Source organism: Macaca fascicularis, chromosome 3 (genome assembly GCF_037993035.2).
Source record: "Macaca fascicularis isolate 582-1 chromosome 3, T2T-MFA8v1.1".
NCBI classification, from domain to species: Eukaryota; Metazoa; Chordata; class Mammalia; order Primates; family Cercopithecidae; genus Macaca; species Macaca fascicularis.
In genome coordinates this window covers 31,451,467-31,476,266 of record NC_088377.1, presented here as the reverse complement: position 1 = coordinate 31,476,266, position 24,800 = coordinate 31,451,467, and the positions used below count along the sequence as shown (strand labels likewise).

The 24,800-nt window shown below is 37.3% G+C and overlaps 1 protein-coding gene across 12 annotated transcripts in view; it reads left to right on the top strand.

Moving 5' to 3' along the window:
• USP25 (ubiquitin specific peptidase 25) overlaps window positions 1-24,800 on the top strand; it is a 142,860-nt gene that overhangs the window by 15,639 nt on the left and 102,421 nt on the right. For 9 of the 12 annotated variants that reach the window (XM_074034198.1, XM_074034197.1, XM_045389182.3 and 6 more), the window contains exons 2-3: window positions 16,475-16,552; window positions 19,833-19,977. Coding sequence is in view for 3 of the 12 variants with exons in the window: in XM_045389182.3 (XP_045245117.2) it covers window positions 16,475-16,552; window positions 19,833-19,977 (223 nt within the window). In the remaining 9 variants the exon portion in view is untranslated. Of the gene's footprint in view, window positions 1-16,474; window positions 16,553-19,832; window positions 19,978-24,800 lie in introns of those variants that run through there. The other 3 variants (XR_012432086.1, XM_074034200.1, XM_074034196.1) reach the window with 1 other exon arrangement.

Below are 24,800 nucleotides of genomic sequence, written 5' to 3'. Positions count from 1 at the left end.
TAGCTGGGACTACAGGTGCGTGCCACCACGCCTGGCTAATTTTTTGTATTTTTAGTACAGATGGGGTTTCAGTGTGTTATAACCAGGTTGGTCTCGAGCTCTGGACTGCGTGATCCACCAGCCTTGGCCTCCCAAAGTGCTGGGATTACAGTCATGAGCCCCTGTGCCCTGGCAGTATTTTTTAGTTTTATATTCCAATTGTTTTTTGCTGGTATAGAGAATGTGGTTGATTTTTGCATATGAAGCTTGTATCTGCTACTTCGTGAAATTCACTTATTCTAATAACTTTATTTACCACCTTTATTCATTTTAAAAATTGTACTCTTTGGGGTCCTCTGTAAAATGTTTAATAGAAGTGGTGGTGACAGACATCTTTGTCTTGTTCCCGATTTTATATGGAAATCTGTCTTTTACTAAGTATGATTTTAGTTGTTGCACTTTTTGTTAAAAATGTTGTGTTATTGTTCATTTATATTTCTAGATATACTACAGCTTAATCATTCTACAGTTAAACTATTTATCTTTTTATATGTTTATGGTCCATTGTGATTCTTTTCTGTGAAATGGACATTTGTTTCTCTTGCCTGTTTTTTCTTTTGGGCTATTTATCTTTTTCTTTATGATTTGAGGTAGTTCTTTATGGTTTAGATTCTACTTTTGTTTTTTTATTGACAGTAATCCACCTTTACCCTCATGGAGTATGTTCCAAGACCCCCAGTGGATGCCTGAAACTGTGGCTAGTATTGACCCATGTATATAGTATATTTTAAAAGAGATTACATTCACATAACATACTATGTATGTTTTCAAAATATTTGAAATAGTATGCCATATATAGTATGGTCCAATACTATATAGAATATAGTATATATGGTTTTTTCTTATATATACCTACCTGTGATAAAGTTTAATGTATAAATTAGGTACAGTAGAGACTAACAACAATAACTAATAATGAAATAGAACAACTATGGTAATATAATGTTGTGTGAGTGTAATCTTTTTCAAAAATACCCGATAACTGAGATGGCTGCTGACTAGTAAGTGGGTGGTATACACAGTGTGGATATGTTGGACCAAAGGAAGACTCATGTTGTGGGTGGCATGGAATGAGATTTCATTATGCACAGCACTCAGAATACTGCACAGTTTAAAACATCGTTTCTGGAATTTTTCATATTTTTGAACTGTACTTGATCATTGGTAACTGAAACTTCAAAAAGTGAAACAAGAGAAGGGGAAACTACTGTGTATGTTTTCCAGATATTTTCTGTTTTTACAATGTCTTTTTATTTTCTTTATGTTCTTACATGAATAGACATTTTTATTTTTAATTTAGTTTCATATATAATTAGTTTCTTTTAATATTTGAACTTCCATATCCTGTTTCATAAAGATAGTCTCATTTATTGCCCTCTAAGTGTTTTCTTAATTTGTCTTCATTCAGGATTTAAGTTTCATTCCACTTGGGTTTGATTTTTGCATATTGTTTGAGTAAATGTCAGAATTTATTTTTCCCCTCTGGAGAACCAGCAACTTTATTGAGCACTTCCTCCTTCCCATTAATACTCTACCTGACAACAGTATGTATACTTTTTAAATTCTTAAATTGGGACCATTTTAAAGAAAAACAGGTGTCAGGAACACTTGCCCTTGAATTAAAAAATGTATTTTTGAGACAGAGTCTTGCTCTGTTGCCCAGGCTGGAGTGCAGTGGCATAATCATAGCTTGCTTCAGCCTCAAACTCCGGGGCCCGCACTATCCTCCCTCCTCGGCCTCCCAAGTAGCTGGGACTACAGGTGTGTACCATCCACTCAGCCATTTTTTAGTTGTTTTTTTTTTTTTTAGAGATGGGGTCTCGCTCTGTTTCCCAGGCTGGTCTTGAGTTCCTGGTGTTAAGCAAGCCTTTCACTTTGGCCTTCCAAATCGTTGGCATTACAGATATGAGCCACTGTGCTCAGCCAAATTGAAATATTTTTATTATGGTTTTACTGAAACTTGTTTATAAACTAGGCATACATTTATTATGTTCTGCTGGGTAGCTATTATGTAATAAGTTGAAAAACCAACTAGTAACTTAAATGTAACCAAAACAACAAAACCGGAGAAATTCAGAATAACAAGGTTAGCTTCATTTGACAGATGGCAGTGTTTTGTAGAATAAATTTGGCATTTGTGGCTTCAACTAAGGAAATTGGTATATGTATTTTAGGATATTGTAATATGTTCAGCTTTTGGGAGTAAATTTTATTTCTGTTGTCATCCATACTACATTTCTGACTTGATGTCTAATTAATAACCATTATTGTAGAGTGAGTGGTATTTTTGGTCTTTTTATTGTAAAACTGTAACAGATATGCTCCTAAGTGTTTTTTTTTTTTTTTTTCCTTAAGCTATAGCTGAATGAATGCCGATATTTCCGTGTTGAACTGAACAGGTTGTGTGATTTAGTGCAGAGTAGGATACCTTGCTTCCGGAGGGCCTCTCCCAAATTTATTTCTTCCTGTAGAGTTCTCTTTACCCTTTAGCAACCAATCATCTGTTCTTAGTAATAAGAGGTAACAGTTATAGCTTACTTTTAAGTTAGCACCAAATAAATATTAGAACTTGTGAGTACTTTGCCTTGTGTACATATTTGAGTGCCTGGGCAATCAAGAGAGTGACATACTGTGCAGCGTGATAACTGCTTTTGTAGACATTGTGAAGTAGTATTCTTATACTGAAGTAATAATTGTATTCTAAGTATTGCTTTATTGCTAGTATGTGTTTCTGCTTATCTGTGGGACTTTTCCAAGGTTTGTCTTTGATTTTCTGATTTCCTCTTTGCAAGCTTTATCGTTGAGAGATTGTATAATGTCCGAGTCATATATGTTCATTACTGTCAAGTATGTGTATTGAGAATAAGTGTAGTGTTATATCTTCACATAAATTCTAGTTTTAGGTTTTCAATTGCATGTGTACATTTCTGCTTAGACAGTCATCACACAGTATCATGACCATTCATTTATTGATTCTTTGTTTTAAGCAGATTAAGAAATAGATAACATACAAAAAGCTTTTAAATTGGTAGTGGCTAGAGCCAGAGGTGCACGGATGATATTGAAAGTTAAATAAAGTATTTGTAGGTAGAACTAAGAGGATCTAGGAAGACTAGGAAAGATCTTATAAAGGAGGTAATAACTGAAATAAATTGTTGAAGATTTGTAGGCAGGTCGAAGTGTTATTTCAAGTAAAGAGAAGTCTATGAGCAAGGACAAATCTTAAATGATTTAGTGCCTTCTGTTATCTACATGTGGTTTTACTTGGCTGAGTGTGATATAATAATAAATATTTGATCTTTTTCCCTTGTTCCTGGCATGGAGCCCCTAAAGCCTTTGGAATTTACTATCTATTCTGTGCTGATCAGATGACTGGCCTGGGTCTGGGGTGTTTGGGGAGGAGAGGCTATGTAGCTTCAGCTTCAGGCTGGGTGCTCTTTGCCACAAAAACTTATACCTTAATGAAATCTCCAGTGCCATATATATATACACACACACATATATATATATGTATGTTTTTTTTTTCTTCCCTTGAGATGGAGTCTCACTCTGTTGCCCAGGCTGGAGTGTAGGAGTGTAGTGGCACGATCTCGGCTCACTGCAACCTCCGTCTCCCTGGTTGAAGCAATTCTCCTGTCTCAGCTTCTTGAGTAGCTGGGAGTACAGGTGCATGCCACCATGCCCGGCTAATTTTTGTATTTTTAATAGAGATGGGGTTTCACCATATTGGTCAGGCTGGTCTCGATCTCCTGACCTCAGGTGATCCACCTGCGTCAGGCTCCCAAAGTGCTGGGATTACAGGCATGAGCCACTGTGCCCGGCCCCTTATATCCTTTTAATAAGTGTTCAGTAAATAGTAGTTCTATGATAATGCTCAGCATATATGGTTAACTTGCTCCCTGAATTCTCTTTCTGTTTTGTTTTGTTTTTTCAGACAGAGTCTCGCTCTGTTGCCCAGGCTGGAGTGCAGTGGCGTGATCTCAGCTCATTGCAACCTCCGCCTCCTGGGTTCACGCCATTCTCCTGCCTCAGCCTCCCCAGTAGCTGGGACTACAGGCGCCCACAACCAGGCCTGGCTAATTTTTTTTGTATTTTTAGTAGAGATGGGGTTTCACCGTGTCAGCCAGGATGGTCTCGCTGTCCTGACCTTGTGATCCGCCCACCTTAGCCTCCCAAAGTGCTGGGATTACAGGTGTGAGCCACCACTCCTGGCCCTTTTTCTTCCTTAAAACTATAGAATTATATTATTAATACACTCTTAGTATACAAAAATTGTTTTCAAGGAAGTTGTATCAGGGTCCAATGAGGACACAAAGAAAGCACAAAAATTAGAACAAAGAAGATTTGGTATAAAGAAGTATTGACTAGGAACAATGATTGGCTGCTAAAGCAAAAGACTCTGAAGGAAGAAGCAAATTTGGGAGAGGCCCTCCGGAAGCCCCACGACGCTGAGAGATTTGGTTCTTGTTGGAGAGGTTGTGAATGGAGCCCGCTGGATGGCAGAGCAGGTTGCAGAACTGCTGCAGCTTGGGACATTCCTGCCAGTAGCTCTTTTGAAGTGGTATAGAGTATGTGCTTTATATCTAGATGAATGGAGTTTCCAAGAGACCACAGGACATATTATATAAGTAATTAGCTTGACCAAAAACTGTATTTGCTTTAAGGAATTGTGACAAATACAACTGCTAGGAATTACATAGTATTCCGGTTTCAGAATTCTACTTAGAGCACGTTTATTTTGTTTTATTAGTATAAGGGAGTTTATTTTTGGATTATAAGTTAATTAGGCAAACAAGTACAGAAAGTAGAGATGCAGAAAGATTTAATTGGACAAGAGAGCTGTAATAGGAATCTATTAGCATCAAAAACAAGTTAAACACATATTTTATTTAAACGGCAGACATGGTGATTCAAGGATATGATTTGATTCATAAAAGTTTTATTTACCTACTTGTTTTCCAGAATATAGGCACTGTAATTTAAAAACAGACTGTGTTCTAAAAGATTTTGCAAGTTGGGTTTTTGGAACTGAAAATACATGTTCCCATAGAAACCATGTTTCCTGGTGTTGTGTTCTTATTTAGAAATGTATTTAACTCTGTGTGAACTTAGCTTATGGTGCTGAGTAACAATATTTTTTGGGATAATTACATTTAGAGTTTCTACTCATGATGCATTTCTTTTATCTACTAATTAATAGGGATGGGGAATACTCTTTTACATTTTAATTAAAAAAAATTTTTTTTTTGAGATGGAGTTTCGCTCTTGTTGCCCAGGCTAGAGTACAGTGGTGCATTCTCAGCTCACTGCAACCTCCGCCTTCTGGGTTCAGGCGATTCTCCTGCCTCAGCCTCCCGATTACAGGGATTACAGGCATGTGCCACCACGCCTGGCTAATTTTGTATTTTTGGTAGAGATGGGGTTTCACCATGTTGGTCAGGTTGGTCTTGAACTCCTGACCTCAGGTGATCCGCCTGCCTCGGCCTTGCAAAGTGTTGGGATTATGGGTGTGAGCCACCACACTTAGCCAGATGGGGAATACTCTTTTTTTTTTTTTTTTTTTTTTTTTGAGATGGAATCTCTCTCTCTCCCCCAGGCTGGAGTGCAGTGGCGCAATCTCGACTCACTGCAAGCTCCGCCTCCCAGGTTCCCACCATTCTCCTGCCTCAGCCTCCCGAGTAGCTGGGACTACAGGCGCCTGCCACCATGCCCAGCTAATTTTTGTATTTTTTAGTAGAGACAGAGGTTCACCATATTGGCCAGGCTGGTCTTGAACTCCTGACCTTGTGATCCACCCACTTTGGCCTCCCAGAGTGTTGGGATTACAGGCGTGAGCCACTGCGCCTGGCCCAGATGGGGAATACTCTTAAGGGTCATAAACATGATGCAGATATGGTTGAAAGGTTGGGTGACAGGTAGGAAAAAGGGCTCTGCGGCAAGGGAGGATGGAAACCATCATTTATCTGGGACTAGCTATATCCATTGTTCTCTGCTAGCTGTTTCTTGTAAAATATCTCATTTGTTTTTTCTAGATTACATGAATGCTTAATGTTTTAGCTCTGGAATTCTATAAAAAGTAGGAAGAGACTTAAAATTTAGAATTTTTGTCATTTTTAAGCTTTAATGGAAAGGGTATACCTTCAGATTTATGTGCCCATAGAGATATATGAATAATTTATTTTAATGGTAAAGTGCTGTTAATCCAAAAAGATTGAGAAAAACTTCAATCTGTGACAGCGGGATATGCAGCATACCTGAACCATTTGTTACCCCCAAAACACTTGAAAACCGGGATTAGTTGCCTGGTGAGTAATAAACAGCTCATTGAGAGAATGCAGGTTTTGATCAGTAGGAGTTTTACTACTTGTCACAAATAAGGGGAATACATGGAGTATTCTTTAGAGCATTGTCTCCTCAAGGGAAAGTGACAGGGAGGTTGTGTGGGGTGATGGAGAGGGGAGAGGCTGTGACATCACATGTAGAGGAGGGGTCCCAGTGGTGCAATGCAGTGAGTCACTGTGCCAGCAGGCAGGTAACATGGTATGGTAATGAAACTGTAGTTCCCCCAGGGTGCCGACTTAAGCATGGTAATGAGGAAAGTACACTTGGGTTCATCTATCTGTTGCCAGGGTCTGTCAGGAGCTGGCTCCAACTGATTAGGTGAGCTCATTCCTCACAGGGTTTGGGAAAAAACAGGTGGCAAGGTAGGAGGTTGTAAATAGGCCAGTTACTCAAGCTGATTAAATTCCTATAGTCCCTGGGGACCCTCCTTGTCTGCTTACACGTTCATGGGACTATTATATAGAATATTTGCAATAGGGAATTTCAATAATATTATATTTTATACAAACCTTCAAGTGAGATTGACAGGACCAGAACTAGAAATTTCTAGATGGAATGTAGGAGTGTAGAAAGTTTGCTTGGTAAGTGGGCCTGACTTATGTATGTTTCTTGAATTTAGAAGAATTAGAAAATTTGCTTATTAATCCCAGCACTTTGGGAGGCCGAGGCGGGCGGATCACAAGGTTAGGAGATCGAGACCATGGTGAAACCCCGTCTCTACGAAAAATACAAAAAAAAAATTAGCCGGGCGCGGTTGTGGGCGCCTGTAGTCCCAGCTACTCGGGAGGCTGAGGCAGGAGAATGGCGTGAACCCGGGAGGTGGAGCTTGCAGTGAGCCGAGATCGCGCCACTGCACTCCAGCCTGGGCGACAGAGCGAGACTCCGTCTCAAAAAAAAAAAAAAGAAAATTTGCTTATTAGTCGGCCTGATAAATGTATGCTTCTCGTTCTTGTATGAGAGGGAAAAAAATGGCTTCTCTTTACCTTTCTAGGTTCTTTGGCTGGACTAGAAATTAAATTGACAAGAGGCAGATTAACAAGAGAAAAACCATTTTAATTACATAGGTACTTACAGGAGTCCCACAAAATAAGAGACTTGAGGAAGGGTCACATGATTGAAGCTTATGTAGCATCCAGAGCTACAAAAAGTGATAGGGGTTTGGGGCTTCTGGGAGGGGTGGCAACACTAGTTATAAGAGCGTGAGGGGAGGAAATGTGTGGTGAATAAAGGGTGTCTTGTGTAGATGAAAAGTTGCTCAAGTAATAAAAGTTGTTGCAGCCCTCTTGCTGATACAGATACTTTTCCTAATGTAGATTTCCTTTAAAAATACATTTTTTTTTTCACAAAAGGACAGTTTTTCAAGGTTACTCTTGTGTCCGCAGTTTCTCAAAATAACTACCTCAAAATATGCCAAAGAGGTATATTTTTGGGTGGCATATTCTAGTCTCCTACAGTCTTATTTGGGGGTGATGTGTCCTGAGCCCCAGCATCCCCATCTCCAGTGATTAGTTAGTGCCTCTTTTCTGTGGGTAAACTTGTCTTGTGATATGACTTGTTCCAGCTCACATCTGCAGGCTCTGCTGTATTCCATTTATTCAATCAATGTTGATTGCTTACCATGTGCCAGGCGTTATATGTATGTACCAGGAGTACAGTGATGAATGAATTATCCTCTCATTGATAGCTTTGAAATGATTACCATTTGGTGCCTAGCTGTGCTCTAGTGCATGTGCTTCTGAAGTTTAAGAGTTCTTGTTGTCTTTGGACTTACCTTGTGATTAACCATAGTATATTATTATAATTTGTGGTGAGTCTAACAGAAGGCACCTCCAGGTGCAGAGACCTTTGCATTATGAAGGGGAATGGTATTTTGTAGACCCTGAATGAAAGAGAGGGAAGAGGAATGCCAGCGGGAAAGCAATGCAAGATAGTGCTGGGGACAGAGGTAGGGACTCTGAGAGGGACTATACTGTAGGAAAGTTCCTCAGACAAGTCATAGAATATTATATTTGAGGGAAATGAAAGATCCGGCTTACAGATTAACAAGAAAAACATGACTCAGGAGATTTTTTTCTTTTTCTTTGCTTTCTAGCTATTTAGAGACTGGTTTGGACTTACAAACATGAAGGATGTGTTATGTACTTGAAATTCTTGGACAGTGAATGTTAGAGGTTTCTTACAGTAAGAGAACATGAACTAGAGCAGTTTACTGTTACCAGGTAGATGCAGAGATTTTTGCAAAATCAGATGTGTGTGTGATTACTCACTTTAAAGACAGTATAATGAATTAATCCTGTCATTGACAGGTAACTTTGAAATGCCTACATTTGGTGCTTAGCAGTGCATGCGATTCTGAAGTTTAAGAATGTCTTTGGAGTTCCTATCAGTTTTTTTTTCCCTCTATTATTAGAAAATTTGGAAGGTTTTTTTTTTTACAGGTCTTTCTAAGAGTTGCTGTCCCCGCCTTACACCTTTCCCCAAGGATGGAAACCTTTGACTTTTTTTTCCTGAGCCAAGTTTCATTTATATTTGGAAATTTAGCTAAAAGAGCCAGTGACTGACTTAATGAGTCACCCACCGCTTAACACAAACTTTTTCTCCCTTGTTGTCAGTGGTGCTTTAGTTTTCTTTTACCATATTCTAAGTATTTACATCAACATAATAGTGGATTTTTGCACTGAGTTTTCATTTTTTATTAAATCTTTAGTCTCCAATGTTAGATGTCCTAGAGTTGAGAAAATATGGCAAGGACATGGAGTTTGAAAGGCCTGGTTTCAATCCTGTCCCTGCACTTAATAATATCTTGAAGTCTCTGTTAGCTATAAAATGAGAGTAACTTCCTAGAGGGTGTGTGTGTATGTGTATATTAAATGTATATTAAATGTGTGTGTGTATGTGTATATTAAATGTATACTAAATATATATTGGGAACATTGGAAACAGTCTGGTGTATGGACGTTTAAACCTTCCCTCTGAAAGTTCGATTAATTGAGTGCTGAAATAAACTGACAGTAAACAGATGAACAAGATAAAGTGTGTACAAATTTATTGACATGCAAGCATGGGTGGGAGCTACAAAAAAAATACGAGATTCTAAAAAGGGCCAGGTGATTGAAGCCTAAATCCCCTCGTCATAAAGGGAGAAGTGGAGGATGCAGGCAGTTTTAGAGGAAGAGCAAATGATTTGAAGAGGAGACGAGTGTGCCTGAAGAGCAGACAATGGCCTGGAACAAAATTCTTCTGGGCTCTGGGAGAGACGATGACAATTTTTTGGGAAGGTGAGGGGCAGAACTGTACTGCAAACAAAAGTTGTCTTTGTTATATAGATACAGTCTCTGAGGTAACAAATAGCCCTTAGAAGAATAGTCAAAAGAATAGGTGAAAAGTCTGTTTGGGTACGGTATGCCCAGGGGCATGGCAATTTTTAGTTTTCTCTCCTGCTATAGGAGTTAATCTCTGGTTTATATAGATTCCAGGGAATTATCCAAGACAATTTCATTCCTTCTGGATGAACGTCCCTCAGTCAGATAAGGGAACTTCAGAGAAAACCTCTCCCTGTGCTTCGGAAGGGAAAGTGGGGAGGCAGGAGAATGTTGGAGAGAGACCTTGCTTCTGAGTCCTTTCGATTGCTTTTGTTCCGAGCACTCAGCAAGCCAGAATGCCATACTTTGGGGCATTGTTTTCATAACCGCAACATTGATATACAGCAAGAGTGTAATAAATTCATATTTTCTTTCCTTGTCGTGGGCCAGTGATCCCTTTTTTTTGCATCCTCAAAAAGTTATACTGATGTTAAATATGCTCTCTTTACTGAAACGGATTTTAAAAAGACCCAGCATTAAGTGGGGCCACCTGAGAAGGGAAAGAATTTCTATGAACCTCTTAGATTTTTAATTTATATTGAAATTACTAATATTTCCTTATACCTGAAATACATAGTACTGTATTTTGCACATAGTAGACACTTAAGGATGTTATTGTGCCATAGTAAAAATAACAGGAAGGAATCTGAAGGCCTGTAGGTAATCTTGACTTCTTTGCTTATTAATTTTCGTAGTGTTTGCAAGTAACTGGATTTCTTTGGACACTGCATCTTGCCCTTTTGGCTTAGCAGTGGGAAGAGGTTGAACTCACCTCCCTATACTTAACTAGAGAAAAAAAATCCGTACAAGGACCTTCTCAGAGCCCAGAAAAGGAGCTCTGGATATGGAAGTGGATTGGATGGGAACCATCTCGGATTTGGAATTGCTGGTGAAAGAGAGGACCATATTTAGGACATTTCCAGTTGAGGATCAGGGCGTATCACAGATCAGAAGTTTCATAAATGGGAAGGTACAAACCTTGAAAAACAGACTAGGGTCTTAATCACAACAGAAATGGCAACAAAACCCCCACATAATTGCAGGAAATGAAGGTGCAGGGTTTCAAATACAGGAAAAATACAACTGGAAGATGCAAGTAACAAAGGGGAAAAAACTTTACGAATGAGGTGGCTTCTCTAACTTAGAATTTTTCTCATTGCTCACCGCTTCCTGTTTCCCTCTACTTAGGTTTAGCTAAGAAAATTCTTTCACCTTTTTTTTTTTCTTTTTCACCTAGCCTTCTCCCCGATCCCCAGTTCTTTTCATTGTTTCATTTTCAGTCAAGATTTATGAAAACATGAACCATGCTAGAGATACACCTGATTTTTTTCTGGGATATTTGTTTGACTTTATAGTGAAAGATAAAACAGCAAAATAACAGTTTCAAAGACCTTGGCTTCTCCATAATATACTCAGTATTCTTATTGTACTTTATTAAACCACCGTAACAAACCACTTCAAAACCCAGTGGCATACCAAAATATTGTCACTCACACTCACAGATTTGCTGGTTGGCTGGGCTAGCTGTTTTCACATATGCCTCATTCTTCTTAGGCAAGTGGGCTACCAAGTCATATTCTTCTTAAGTAGGTTGCAGAAGTTCAACTGGGTAAGCCCAGTGATGCAGGTATGTTTCATGTCTGCTTGCATGCTGGCTGCTAACATGCCATTGATCAAATCCCATCATCCATGACAAAAGGGAATACATCATGTGGGAGGAAGTAAAAAGTGGCAAAGAGTATGGATACAGGGATGGGAGAATTGGGAGTCTAGCATAGGCAGTGTAATCTTTTCTGGGATTTATATTTGTGTTTGTATTTTACCTTGTAGTCGTTAATTTGTATATATACTATTTTGTATTCTGCTTTAGCTTAATATGATTTTGTAAGGAAAACTTCTGAATAGATTATATATTTTTCACTTAAAAACAATAGTTGTATGTTTAACTCAGACTCTGCTTCTAAGTTGATCTGCATCAAAATCATTTGAAGTGCTTATTGAAATGCAGATCCTTAGACCTCAACCCAGACCCTCTAGAATCAATCCCTGGGGATGAGGCCTGGACATCATTATTAACAAACTCATGGAGTCATCCTTCTGTACATTAAAGTTTGAGAACTGCTTTCTTAGTGGAAGGACATGTGTTTGTATTAGTCTGTTCTCACATTGCTGTAAGGACATATCCGAGACTGGGTGATATGGTTAGGCTTTGGGTCCCCACCCAAATCTCATCTTAAATTGTAGTTCCCATAATCCCCATGTTTGTGGGAGAGACCAGATGGAAATAACTGAATCATGGGGGCAGTTTCCCCCGTCCTGTTCTCATGATAGTGAATAAGTGTCACAAGATCTGATGATTTTATAAAGAGCAGTTCCCCTGAAGATGCTCTCTTGCCTGCCCCCACGTAAGATGTGCCCTTGCTCCTCCTTCACCTTTAGCCGTGATTGTGAGGCCTCAGTCATGTGGAACCATGATTCCATTAAACCTTTTTCCTTTATAAATTACCCAGTGTATTAGTCTGTTCTCATGCAACTAATGAAGACATACCTGAGACTGGGTAATTTATAAAGAAAAAAGTGTTTAATGGACTCACAATTCCACATTGTCAGAGGGCTGACAATCGTGGCAGGAGGGAAAGGAGAAGCAGTGGCGCATCTTACATGGTGGCAGGCAAGAGAGCATGTGCAGGGGAACTTTCCTTTACAAAACCGTCAGATCTCACAACACTTATTCACTGTCACAAGAACAGCATGGGAAAAACCCGCCCCCATGATTCAATTACCTTCTACCAGGTCCCTCCCATGACACATGAGGATTATGGGAGCTACAACTCAATATGAGATTTGGGTGGGGACAGCCATTTTTTAATTTTTATAATTAATGGCCATCAATACTTGTACAAATGACTAATTTCCTTGGGTACTCGGTAATTTTTTTCTGAGCTGTGGTTGAATAATTTTCAGTTGAGGAAAATAATACTTTATGTATGAAATCAGATTTGGAGTGCTGGTAGCAGTGAGATTACAGACTTAAAAAAATTATAAAGAATTTTGTATTAACTAAATGAAGACACTGAATTGAATAAAGGTAATTTCTGTAAAAGTTTTATGCCTTTAATTCATAATGTTGGGTACTGCATAGCTTAGTTATGATTCCATTGCTATTTATTGGTAATTTTCTAAATGAAAGTAGTATAAACCAAAAAGTATCTTAAGACAAGTCTCAATCAATTTAGAAAGTTTATTTTGGCAGGGTTAAGTACACACCCGTGACACAGCCTCAGGAGGTCCTGACAATGTGTGTCCAAGGTGGTTGGGGTACAGCTTGCTTTTAGACATTTTAAGGAGACGTAATGTATCGGTCAATTCATGTAAGATTCACATTGGTTCAGTCTGGAAGTGAGGGACAAGTCTGGTCCCAGGGTGGCTTCCCAGGTCATCAGTAGATTTGAACATATTCTGATTGGCAATTGGTTGAGTTATTATCAATAGAAAGGAATGTCTGGGTTAAAATAAGGGGTTTTGGAGATCTGGGTTTTATCATGTAAATGAAGCCTTCAAGTTGCAGGCTTTAGAGAGAATAGACTGAAAATGTTTCTTACCAGACTTAAGGTCTGTGTTTATGTTAATGCTGGAGCGGTATAATGAGACATGTCTACCCCCTACTTCCAGTCATGGCCTGAACTAGTCTTTCGGGTTAAATTTTAGAGTGCCTTGAAGCTTCAAATTTTATTTTTGGTTTACGGTATAAAAACTGATAGGTTTAAGATAATTTTATTTTTCTCCTTTCAGCTTTGTAAATTTGGCAGTTCTTTTATTCATCCATTTTGATAGCTTCCTGACATTTTATATGACTTTGTTTGTGTACTTTATTATGTATTGTATTGTTGGATAATCTTGGTTATCCCAGCTCTGTAAAAAAATTTTATGGAAGTGAAAATTCCTTGATGGCATGGCAGACACTGCCAATGCCTATCCAATGAACATCTTTTCTTTTTGATAACAGAACCTTGATTTCATTTTCACAGCAGCCTTTGCCCACCCGAAAAATTCATTTCCCAATCTCCTTTGCAGCTATGAGTGGCCATGTGAATGTGTGTGCTTTGTGAGGCTTGTATAAGTGGAAGTTTGTAGGTGGGGCTTGTTAAAGAAGTCTCATTCATTTGGGAGACACCTTTTGTCCTTGACCTTTCTCTTTATCCTACCTAAAACTTGGACAGGATAGTGGAGGAGGAGACCATGCAGTGACAGACATTCTGATGCGTGGTCCACATAAAGACTTCATGTTGGGTGTCCTTACTAGGTCTGAACTGCCCGTTGTGTCTTCTAAGTTAGAAAAGAAAGACACTCCAGAGTATTGAAGCTGCTGTTTAGTTGGGAATCTGTTATGAGTAGCTGAATATAGTTTCTACCTAATACAGATGATTTCTGTAAAAGATATTTGGGCTGCAATATCTTAAATTTTATTTTACAATTTGATGTCAACAAAGCTGAATGCAGGACATTTTAAAACTTTTTATTTTGAAATTTCAAATTTAAAGTTGCAAGGCTTAGTACACAGAACTTCCATAACTTTTTTCTCCCCAAACCATTTGATAGTAAGTTGCAGGCATCATGCCCCTTTACCATTAAATTCTTCGGGATATATTTCCTAATAAAAAAGATACTCTCTTACTATACTGGAGTTATCAAATTCAAGAATTTAATATTAATAAAATGTCATTACTAAGCTGTGCATATTTATATTTCTCCAGTTGTCTCAACAATATCCTGCATAACATTTGGTATGGGATGCAATCAGCTCCCCCTTTGGCTGACATACTTCTTTAGTCTCCTTTAGGGTGGAGACTCCACCTGTTTTTTATGGCATAGACATTTTTGAAGATGATAGAATAATTATTTTTCATAGTGTCCTTCAGTTTGGGTTTGTGTGATGCTTCCTCAAGATGAGATATAGGTTGTGCATTTTCACCAGGGCTGTATCACAGATTATAGAGTGTCAGGAGGCACACACTGCCGTTGTATCCCATGATTGGCAATACTAACTTTGATCTCTTGGTTAAGGTGGTGGCTGTCAGGTTTTGCACTGTTGTTACAGTAGGTAGCTAGTCAGACGTGAGCAGGGCAGAAGAGGGCCTCCCCCCCAGGAATGTCAGGCAACCATTAGGTGGTGGTCAGGCTGTTATTAACTAACCGTCTCTCTAAAATAATAATTGGCCACAGCGGGCACCAGGGAAAGGCAGTCTCCCAATAGATAGAAACACCTGAAACTGGTCATCAGCAGCTTCCTGATAAGGTCCCAGGATTTGAGTGAATGAGCTTAAGCATATATGCACTAAGAGGCAAAACGGTGGAGTTTAACTGACATACGACCTTCCTTTAGGAACACCCAACTGGTAAGGGAAAAATGCCTTAAGTGAGCGCGGGCACAATTTCAGTAAACACACTGTGCGTGCAGCCCCACCCCAGTGCTGGCAGGCCACTGCGCCTGTGGACAGCCACCCTATAGGAAGAATCAGGGGAGAAGAAATGCAAACCCTGGAGGCATGCCAGTGTATAAAACCCCAAGTCAAAGGTCAGCTGTTCACTGGATCTTTCAAGTTGCCCGCTTGGCCCCCTTCCAAGTGTGCTTTACTTCCTTTCATTCCTGCTCTAAAACTTTTTAACAGACTTTCACTCCTGCTCTAAAAACTTGCCTTGGTCTCTCTCTCTGCCTTATGCCCCTTGGTCAAATTCTTGCTTCTGAAGAGGCAAGAAGTGAGCTTGCTCTAGACCTGTACGGGTTCACTGCTGTTAACAAAATAAAGTCATTCTTCCTCCCTTTATAATTTGTGGAAGAGAATTTTAAATGATGTAAATATTCTGTTCACGATCAAACTTTTCATTCAGTAGTTTTAGCATCCATTGAAGATTCCTGACTGAATTATTACTGAGATAAATGTGAAACATCTTTTTAAAAAAGATTTCAATAGATCCTATTCTGTTGACTAGGTTTGCTTTTCCTATCATATCCACTGTGATTAATTTATTTCATGGTACTGTTTTATAGTGTTGGGAACTTTAAGAAATACAGAGATATAAGGAGGAAGTTGGTTTTTATGTAGGGGCCCTCCAAGAGTTTGATAGTGAAATCCTGTCTCTACATCTTTTCCCCTCCAATACAATGTAATATGTAATCAGTTATGTAGGCCAATAGCATATAAAGAACTGAAGCAAATGGGGGCAAATGATCTGTTCAATTTAGAATCTTTTATGACTGATTGCACAGTGAAATGATCCTCTTTTTAAAGTAGATCTGAGGATCTCCGTGGTATAATTACTCACTGAGTTATGTCTTGCCAAAACATGTCTTTTCTAAAGATGTTTCTCTCTTTGTGCTTAACCATCGTGGATAAGACTCCTTTTCTTGTTAGATGGCATAAATGAGGGGTTGAAGAAAAAGAAACTGCTAATTAAATAAGACTTATTGGGGAGTAATTAGAGAAGATACTTTTTTGAAACATGAGAATGAAGTAAGGGTTCTCCACAGCATAATTCATTCTTTCTAAAAAAATGAAATTGGCCTTTCTCAAGTTCTTTTTCCATTTTTACTCTAGTTTATTCTGTTTTGTTTGTTTGTTTTGGAAAACCAAAGGTCATTTGTTTTGGAAAACCAAAGGTCATTTGTTTTCTTTTCCTAGTATATTTTCAGAGTTGAGAATATAATGATTTTGGTTTTTTCCTCCCTCTAGCACCAGCAAACGTTTTTGAATCAACTGAGAGAAATTACTGGGATTAATGACACCCAGATACTACAGCAAGCCTTGAAGGTATGACCTCTGTTTTATGATACACAGTTTGTGCTATATGCTCATCTCTAGTGTGTATTATATTTGATACGTTTTTTGTTTTTTGTTTTTGGTTATACCATGTGGTAGTTTTAGAGATACAGGAATGGACTTTGTGAAGTAAAATCCTCAGTTAACGAACTGCAGTTTTGAGCATGTTAGCTTTCAGCAGTCTGATGTCCATGATATCTTAGAGTGACAGATAATCTCTTTCTGTATATGAAATGCTTTTTGTGCAAAATAGTGGGATGTGAATCCTAATTCAAATGGATGGTTTTACTTACGAGCTATGATTTTAGAGTTTAAATGAGGGTGCAAGGTGTGGTGTATTAGAGGATGAGGTGTAAGAGAAGGGAAAAGTAGAAAATTAATAGAAGGCTGAAAGCTTACATTTTTCTTCTCCCGAAAAGCAGAGATATAAATTTGTACCCATTCAGCTAATGACACCCTAAGTTAAACGTTCAATTTCAAACTCTTCAGTACAGGCAACAACTAAAATGTGTCACTTTGGTCATATCTTAGTTGGACCTTCATTTTCACACAGACATCCAAATGAGTCATATCATATGGATACTCACATTGAAAAAGAGTGAATGAAAGCTATTTAAGAAACAGAACTGTACAGTATTTTAAGCTTATTTGCATATTACTACTATAGGCTAAAAACAATATAGCATTTTTGCCATTGCAGTTATATACACAGCTCCAATCCTTTGGAACTCGATTTCAAGCCTAGAGTTCTTTATTCATTTTTAGAAATAATCTATCAGATGATTATAATAAAAGTCATTATAATAATAAGTAGTACTGCTTAAACATTTAGTACTACCAGGCAGTATTTTAAGTACTTTATGTGGGCTAACTCATCCTAATAATAACTCTATGAGATAAGTATTAGTTTCATCCCGCTTTTGAAAAGATGAGCAACAGGGAGGTTAAAGTAACTTGCCCAAGATCACACAGCCTGTATGTGGAGAAGCTTGGAATAGAAACCAAGGCAGCCTGATCCCAGGGTGCCACACTTAATTTATGCTTCTTTTACTAGAAGCTTTGCTTCACCTTATTCTCCCATCAGGAAAATCATGAAATAGTCGTGTTTAGAGCATTAACGCGCAGTGTATGAAGCCACTGTAAGTATTTGGAGAGGAAGCAGAGATTATGACATTTAGATAATTGCTAGTCCCTTTTTATTCTGATAAATATCATTACTAAATTCCATGTTTGTTTTCAGAAACTGCCTTTTTCATTATGTATTGCTGAGTGTGAGGCCATAGCCTATGACCTTGCCAGGGTAAATTGGGGAGTTCGCTTTTTTTTTTTTTTTAAATCTTAGAAAATATATAGCTCGAATGAAGTCTTATCCACATTTCCTTTGATGTAGGTTGTGTGAAGCATAGGTATTTTTAATTTTCCAAAATTTTTGTTTCAGTTGCCAGTAGCTGGGGGAAAAGAGTGTATTTAAACCTTAATCGTTGGCCATTATAAATACTGATAAGAAGTCTACTTTTGGGCACCGTAACGTCATTGATTAATTTTGGTACTTTTCATTTGAGAACATGTTTTTAGCTCTAAAAAGTAAATGAACTTCAAGTTGTGTAAATTCCTGCTGTTTTTTAAAATTATTATGTGAGGTAATATATGAAAAACAGCACATTTCTTGGCATATAGTAAGTGCTCAATAAATGTTAGCCATCATTGAGATTTATTTTGTTATTAGATTACTTATTTAACATAGTATATCTTACATTTTGGATGAGTCACTTAGGAATTGTCTAATGATCATGACGGATAACATACTTGAAAGCTGTGGTGCTTTTGAAACTGCACCCTTACCCCTCTCGTCACTGACTGCTAGAATTGGGGTAGGTCTTGGGGACTTTATTCTGCCAGCTGCTCGGTCCTTAAATTTTGGAATCATCCTGATCCTACTTCTGTCATATCCCACATTTAATAAGAAAGCAATAATATTGGACACTCTCTTCTGCCCTTTCTCTCCTGTAGTCTGTTCTTAATATATAGTCAGAGTAAACACTTTAAAATGTAATTCATACTGTGTCATTGCTTTTCAAAACACTCCACTGGCTTCTTATTACACCCGTGTGCATGTCTGAGTTCTTAGGGAACCTACAGAACCTTTCATGTTCTGGTTTTCTTTTTTCTTTTTCTTTGAGACGGGGTCTCGCTCTGTCGCCCAGCCTGGAGTACAGTGGCGCGATATTGGCTCACTGCAAGCTCTGCCTCCTGGGTTCACGCCATTCTCCTGCCTCAGCCTCCCGAGTTGCTGGGACTACAGGCGCTGCCACCACACCCAGCTAATTTTTTGTATTTTTAGTAGAGACGGGGTTTCACCGTGTTAGCCAGGATGGTCTTGATCTCCTGACTTTGTGATCCGCTCACCTCAGCCTCCCAAAGTGCTGGGATTACAGGCGTGAGCCCCTTGCCTGGCTAATGGTCTGGTTTTCTGTTACAAAGATAGCTTCGTTATGAATATCTGGGTTTCCTGTGTTGTTTCAGTTAACTGTCTTAGTGCTAGCGTTTTACTTGTCAGTTGTGCAGAGAATATAAAGTTGTAACTGGGCACGTCTCTTCTCATTTTGCTGTTTTAAAAATTCTTATTCTGGCATCTGCTTTCTTCAAAATGAACTTTAGAATACTTTTATTCGGCTGTGCTTTTGATGAGAACTGTGTAAAATGTATATGTTTAATTTGAGCAGGATTGTCATCTTGACAGTGTTGAGTATTTCTGTCCAGAATTCTGTGTGTCTCTCAATAGTTCCACATTATCAAGCCCTTCAGTACATTTTGCCATTTTCTTCCTGTGAGTCCTTGACATTTTGTTGAAATTTGCCCCTAAGTATGTATCCAGCACCCGGATTAAAAGGAATATCTTTTATTGTCCTTGTTTGTAGAAGTACTAATTTAAATACCCATTTTGCACTCTTTCGTATGGCAAGTTCCAGAAGACATTTTTTAGTTTATTTGTTCAAAAGTAGAAGTTTGTGATTGACTCTTATTAAGCAGATAGGAAAGTAATGAAGACTAAGAAATTAGAGATGGATTTTTACATTGTAGCAGTAGTTTTAATTAGTAAAAAAGGTATTACTGTTGGTATAGTATACTTTATGTATGATGCATTTACACTATAAAATTAGAATCATATAGATTAATTGCAAATCTAAAGCAGTTTTGTTCTAGAGTGTTATGGAGGATATTGTATAAAGTTATTTCAAAACACTTGATACTCTTTTCTTGATATTTGAAGGATAGTAATGGAAACTTGGAATTAGCAGTGGCTTTCCTTACTGCGAAGAATGCTAAGACCCCTCAGCAGGAGGAGGCAACTTACTACCAAACAGCACTTCCTGGCAATGATAGATACATCAGTGTGGGAAGCCAGGCAGATACAAGTAAGTTTTCTTTCTTTTCTTATTATTTTAATAGAAACATACTGAAAAACTTTTGTTGGTATAATATATTAATGTTGCTTAAGCAGAGGTAAAGAACCAATAAAGAACTCTATTAACCTTGGTTCTTTTTAGTGTAGTTGAAAAGAGCATATATTATGTTTTTCAGATTATAAGGAAAAGATTTTATGTAAGTTATATGGTTTTTCATAGAGCATTTCATATAGTATTTATTGCTTTGAAATATCGAATAGCTGCAGTTATATTCATAAAAGGAAGAACTAGAATTTTTAATGGGCACCGTTATTTTGTAGATTTTCAGTGCTGGTAGAGGCTTTAGTATTACTTCTGAGGTTAAAGTATTATTTCTAATTGCTGATAGGTTTACCATTTAATAAAATTTCCCTTTCCTTTTCCCTGCTTCCAAACGAAGCTTTGGCGAAGAAGTTTATTAATGTGTAATGAAATTGCCTTTCATCCAAAAGGAAAAAAAAAAGAAAACTTGGAAAAAGTGTTCTGGAGATACACACAAATACATACATGTGGAAGATTCTATGTGGGACTTAAGTTTTTCTTCATAATATGAATACTTTATACTTGTGTAGCACACAGTTTTTCAAACTATGTTCAGTTACCTCCATGTCTCATTATAGTTTAATAATTGTACTACATTAAAATAGTTACTTTTATGCATTATGGATTTACGAAGTTTGATTATTGACATATATTTGGAGAGAATTTCTTATTTTGTTTGTAGACATTCTCAAAGTCGGGAAGCAACTGGAAAAGAACTCATTTACGTAGATGTTTATTAATGTTTATTGATAAAATATTTTAATTTTTAGTTTTCAGGATAATCTTAGTATTTTTGCTACACAGATGATCTTGTGTCAGAGAAAACTAGAATATTCCTGTCTCAGTTAATGGGTGATGGGAGAATTTTTGTAGCATCTATAAGACAGGCCCGTTTACTTAGTGTCTAAGTTCAAGGCAAACTGTGACTTGACCCCAATCCACATTTCTAGCCTCATTTTCCACTGTTTTCCTCCTGTCATTCAACACTGTGATAATACAGAACGGCTTGAAGTTCTCTCGTACTCAGTGCTATTTAATTTCTCTGTCTTTACATGTGCTGTTTCTTCTGTTTGAATGCACTCTGGCCTTTTCCTCCCTCGCCTAATTTGTTGTGGTCTTGAAAGATTTAGCCAAAGAGCTGCTTGCTGGAGAATGTTTTTCCTGGCCTCTAGCTAGGACCAAGTGCTTCTCCAGCATCCAGGGCATGCTTCTGTCTTAATGAGCACTCTGCTATTTTGAAATGATTTCCTTGAACATTATTGGTGCTCAAAAAATGTTCACTGAGTTATTTTTGATAATATGTGCAGTAAAGCTCTTTCAAAACCAATGAAAGGGAATGAAGTTGAGAAGTTTGTTGCAAAAAGTTGAAAGAGAAGTGGTATAAATATCAGACAAATGAGTACTTAATAATATTTCGGATATTTCAAAGTTCCAAGACTCGAGGGGAAAAAGAAACTAGATGGGTGATAAAAGGGAAAAGGATAATTTTGCCTAAAATATTCCTGATTTAAGTGAAGCAAATAGGAAATTGACTAAACAGAGATCATTGTTGTTAGTTGTGAACTCTTAATATAGATGGTATACTTGGTGACATGACATAGTATATTTATAGAAAAGGGGGAAATTAGGATTGTATGTGTCCTACACAAAAGAAAATATTTGCTGTGCAAAGTGAGAAAATACTGCATAAGGCACGTGGTTACACCTGTTTAAGATTTTAAATAGGGAATAGTGAAAATATTATGGAGGACAAATAAAATTTGAATAGGTTCCCTTAGGGAGAAGGCGACCTGATTTCAGGAGGCGTGTGTCTCATTTGCTGATAATTAAAACTTTTTTTGTGTGTTTGTGGATCTCTTGAAAAATATTCACGAAGTAATTTTATTTTCCACTTGAAATAGAAAGTAGAGAAGTGAAGTTTCTGTTGTCATCTCAACTGATTGTCATATTGAGTAAATTGCTTGCTGTTGTGGTTTCTTTATCCATAAAACACATAATACATAATATGTATTAAGTGCTTTCCCTCTAATCAGGATGCCAGTTGGGATAGTGTGTCCATAAAGTTGGTTTGAGATTATTGACAGCAAACAGTTGTAGGAATTTAATGTGGTGATTGTACTATGATAGTATCAAACCAGGAAAAAAAAAAATTAACTGATGGAGTAACAGTAATACTTTTCCATTAAACGTACCTGCCAGTAGTGTCCAAATACAGTGTTACATGGTTTAAAACTGAGAAAGTGAGGAGATATCATGCATTTCAGCAGGTATTAAAAAAATACTCTTTAAGTGACTGTGCAGTTACTGTTGAGCAGAAATGAAGTCCTGTATTTTTAATTCTTGGAAGGTGTGGTAAAACATGTGGGAAGGAAAGAGAAAATAATTACAAATAGATATATTCAAATGCAGGCCTCTATTAAAAAAAATCTACCTAACTGCTGTAGGAATGTGGAAGAATAGATCAGAGTGTGAGAGTTTTCAAGGGATTGTTGTAGACATAAAAACCCTTTTTGAACACTTTCTCCATTTTGTATGAAATACATTGTTATTTAAAGGTTGACCACAGTTTCACTTAATTCTTTCAAATATGGCAGGGATTTTTATTTTCAATTTTTTTCCATTCTTCTTTTTTAGGTATAAAATCTCTTAAAACCAGGGCTAAAGCAGAAACAAAGTCATGCTAACTTTAAGTATATTATCTGTTGGTTGCAGTGCTGACAAAACATCTGTCTTCTGAAATAAAAATCTCTAATACCAAATACATATGCCTCCTATTGATATGAGCTGGAATATCACTGTTTACAATAGACTGTTTCTTTCAGAAGGAATAAAACTTTTTTCTTTTTTTGCTGACTAGAAAAATGTGGTTTTTAAACTAATATCACATGGAAGTTATATTTGGGACATATGGAGAAATTTTTGTTTATGCATACCTGGTATGTCAGAGGCTAAACTAAATTATGTGACTGGATTTGAAAAACAATTTGTGAGCCTTCCTTTAATATTGAAGAAGTAAATATATTTTCAGTAGTTGGACAATTATATGCCTTTTTGGTGTATTTTTTACCTTTTACTTTTGAGAAAGAAAGGAGACATATCAGGGAAAGCTTGTGCTCTACATAAAAAAGAGTTTAGAAGTCATATACCTGATGTCTTTATATTACTTGATTACATTCCATACTGTAATTCTGTTGAATTCTGGGAAAAAGCCCAAATCATTTGTACTATGATTAGCAAACATTCTAGGTAGCTTTTTTTATTATTTGGATATCCTGTCCAGATCAAATATTATAGATTGTCAAATGAGTGCCTCTTGTCCCTGGCATAAATTGAGAATAAAATTGTTTTGGAGTTTTGCTGTCAAAAACACAAATGAAAATGAGACCAGGACACAATGCCAGGTATTGAGCATTATAGGTGTGATTAGCAGTCAGAGGAGAGATTCTGCCAAGTTTTTGTGTCATGGCAAACTCTGTCATAGACATGACCATACAGGGCTTTCACCCAATTTGAAATCTAATAGTAATGCTTTTTATTTTGTGACCGTTAAATTCTTTGGAACATTTTTAAAACAGGAAAAAACAGTATATGCTCTCCAGAACAAGATGTGCTACAATTGAGCGATCAAAAGATAAGAGGGATTTGGGTAGGTAATTTTAACACAGAAAGTAATGCCACATACTGACTTAAGTTTTAGAGAAATTGGTATAAGACTTGGAATGAATGTTAGGTGATAAGACTCTTCAAACATTTATAAGCCGTGTTTTTTTTTTTTTTTTTTTTTTTTTTCTAAAACATCTTGAATTATTTGGAAAGATGGCATGGAAAGGGAGAAAAACCTGGAGGTTCTATCCTAGAATTCTAGTTATGGCTATCTTGCTTGGCCACAGTAATAGTGATTTAAACTGTGATAAATAGATCCAATTCTAGTGCTTTTATTCTTAGGATGATTCGCTTATGCTAAATAGTTGAGGATATTATTAATTGAACACTGATACTTTTCCCACTGCCCAGATAACTTCAGTTTTTCCCTAGGAATTTCTAAGATGTAAAACGGTTTTTGATGACTCACAGAAAGTCAAGATGAAGCCTAAAACATGAGATGCTAAATGGTGTGAAAATTTAGGTGCATTTAGGTGCTTTTGATAGGTGCAGTTAGGTGCTTCAAATTGATTAGATGCATTTTATTAGATATGAACTGCAGAATGACTTGTATAACTCGATTTTTCTTCAGTTTTGGGTTAGAATGATAGCCATGGTCTTTGTACTTTTGTTGACTAAGATGGGAGATTAATTTTACTATTTTTTCACAATAAAAATTGAAAAACAGTAGAATTCATGACAAAACTCTGGAATGACTCCCTTACTACTCATTTTCCTTACTTACCAATGCTGCCACTGTGATTTTAGCAGCTATTATTAGAAACAGAACTAGACCATTTAAAGCTGAGCTGTTCAATACAGTTGCCACTAGTCACACGTGGCAATTAAAATGAAATAATATTGAAATTCTGTTCCTCAGTTGCACTTGAAATGCATAATTCTGGTGGCTACCAGATCAGTGCAGATAATGCTGCATTTCCATCATCACAGAAAGTTCTAATTTACAACACTGTGTTAGAGAATCTGAATTTAACAGTGAGAAAATTGGAAAAGTAGGAACATCTGAAGAAAGCTGAGAGCAAGGGAGAATGGGAGAGTGGAGTGGGAAACACTTTATATTGTTTATGTCTTCTGGCTTTGAAGATTCT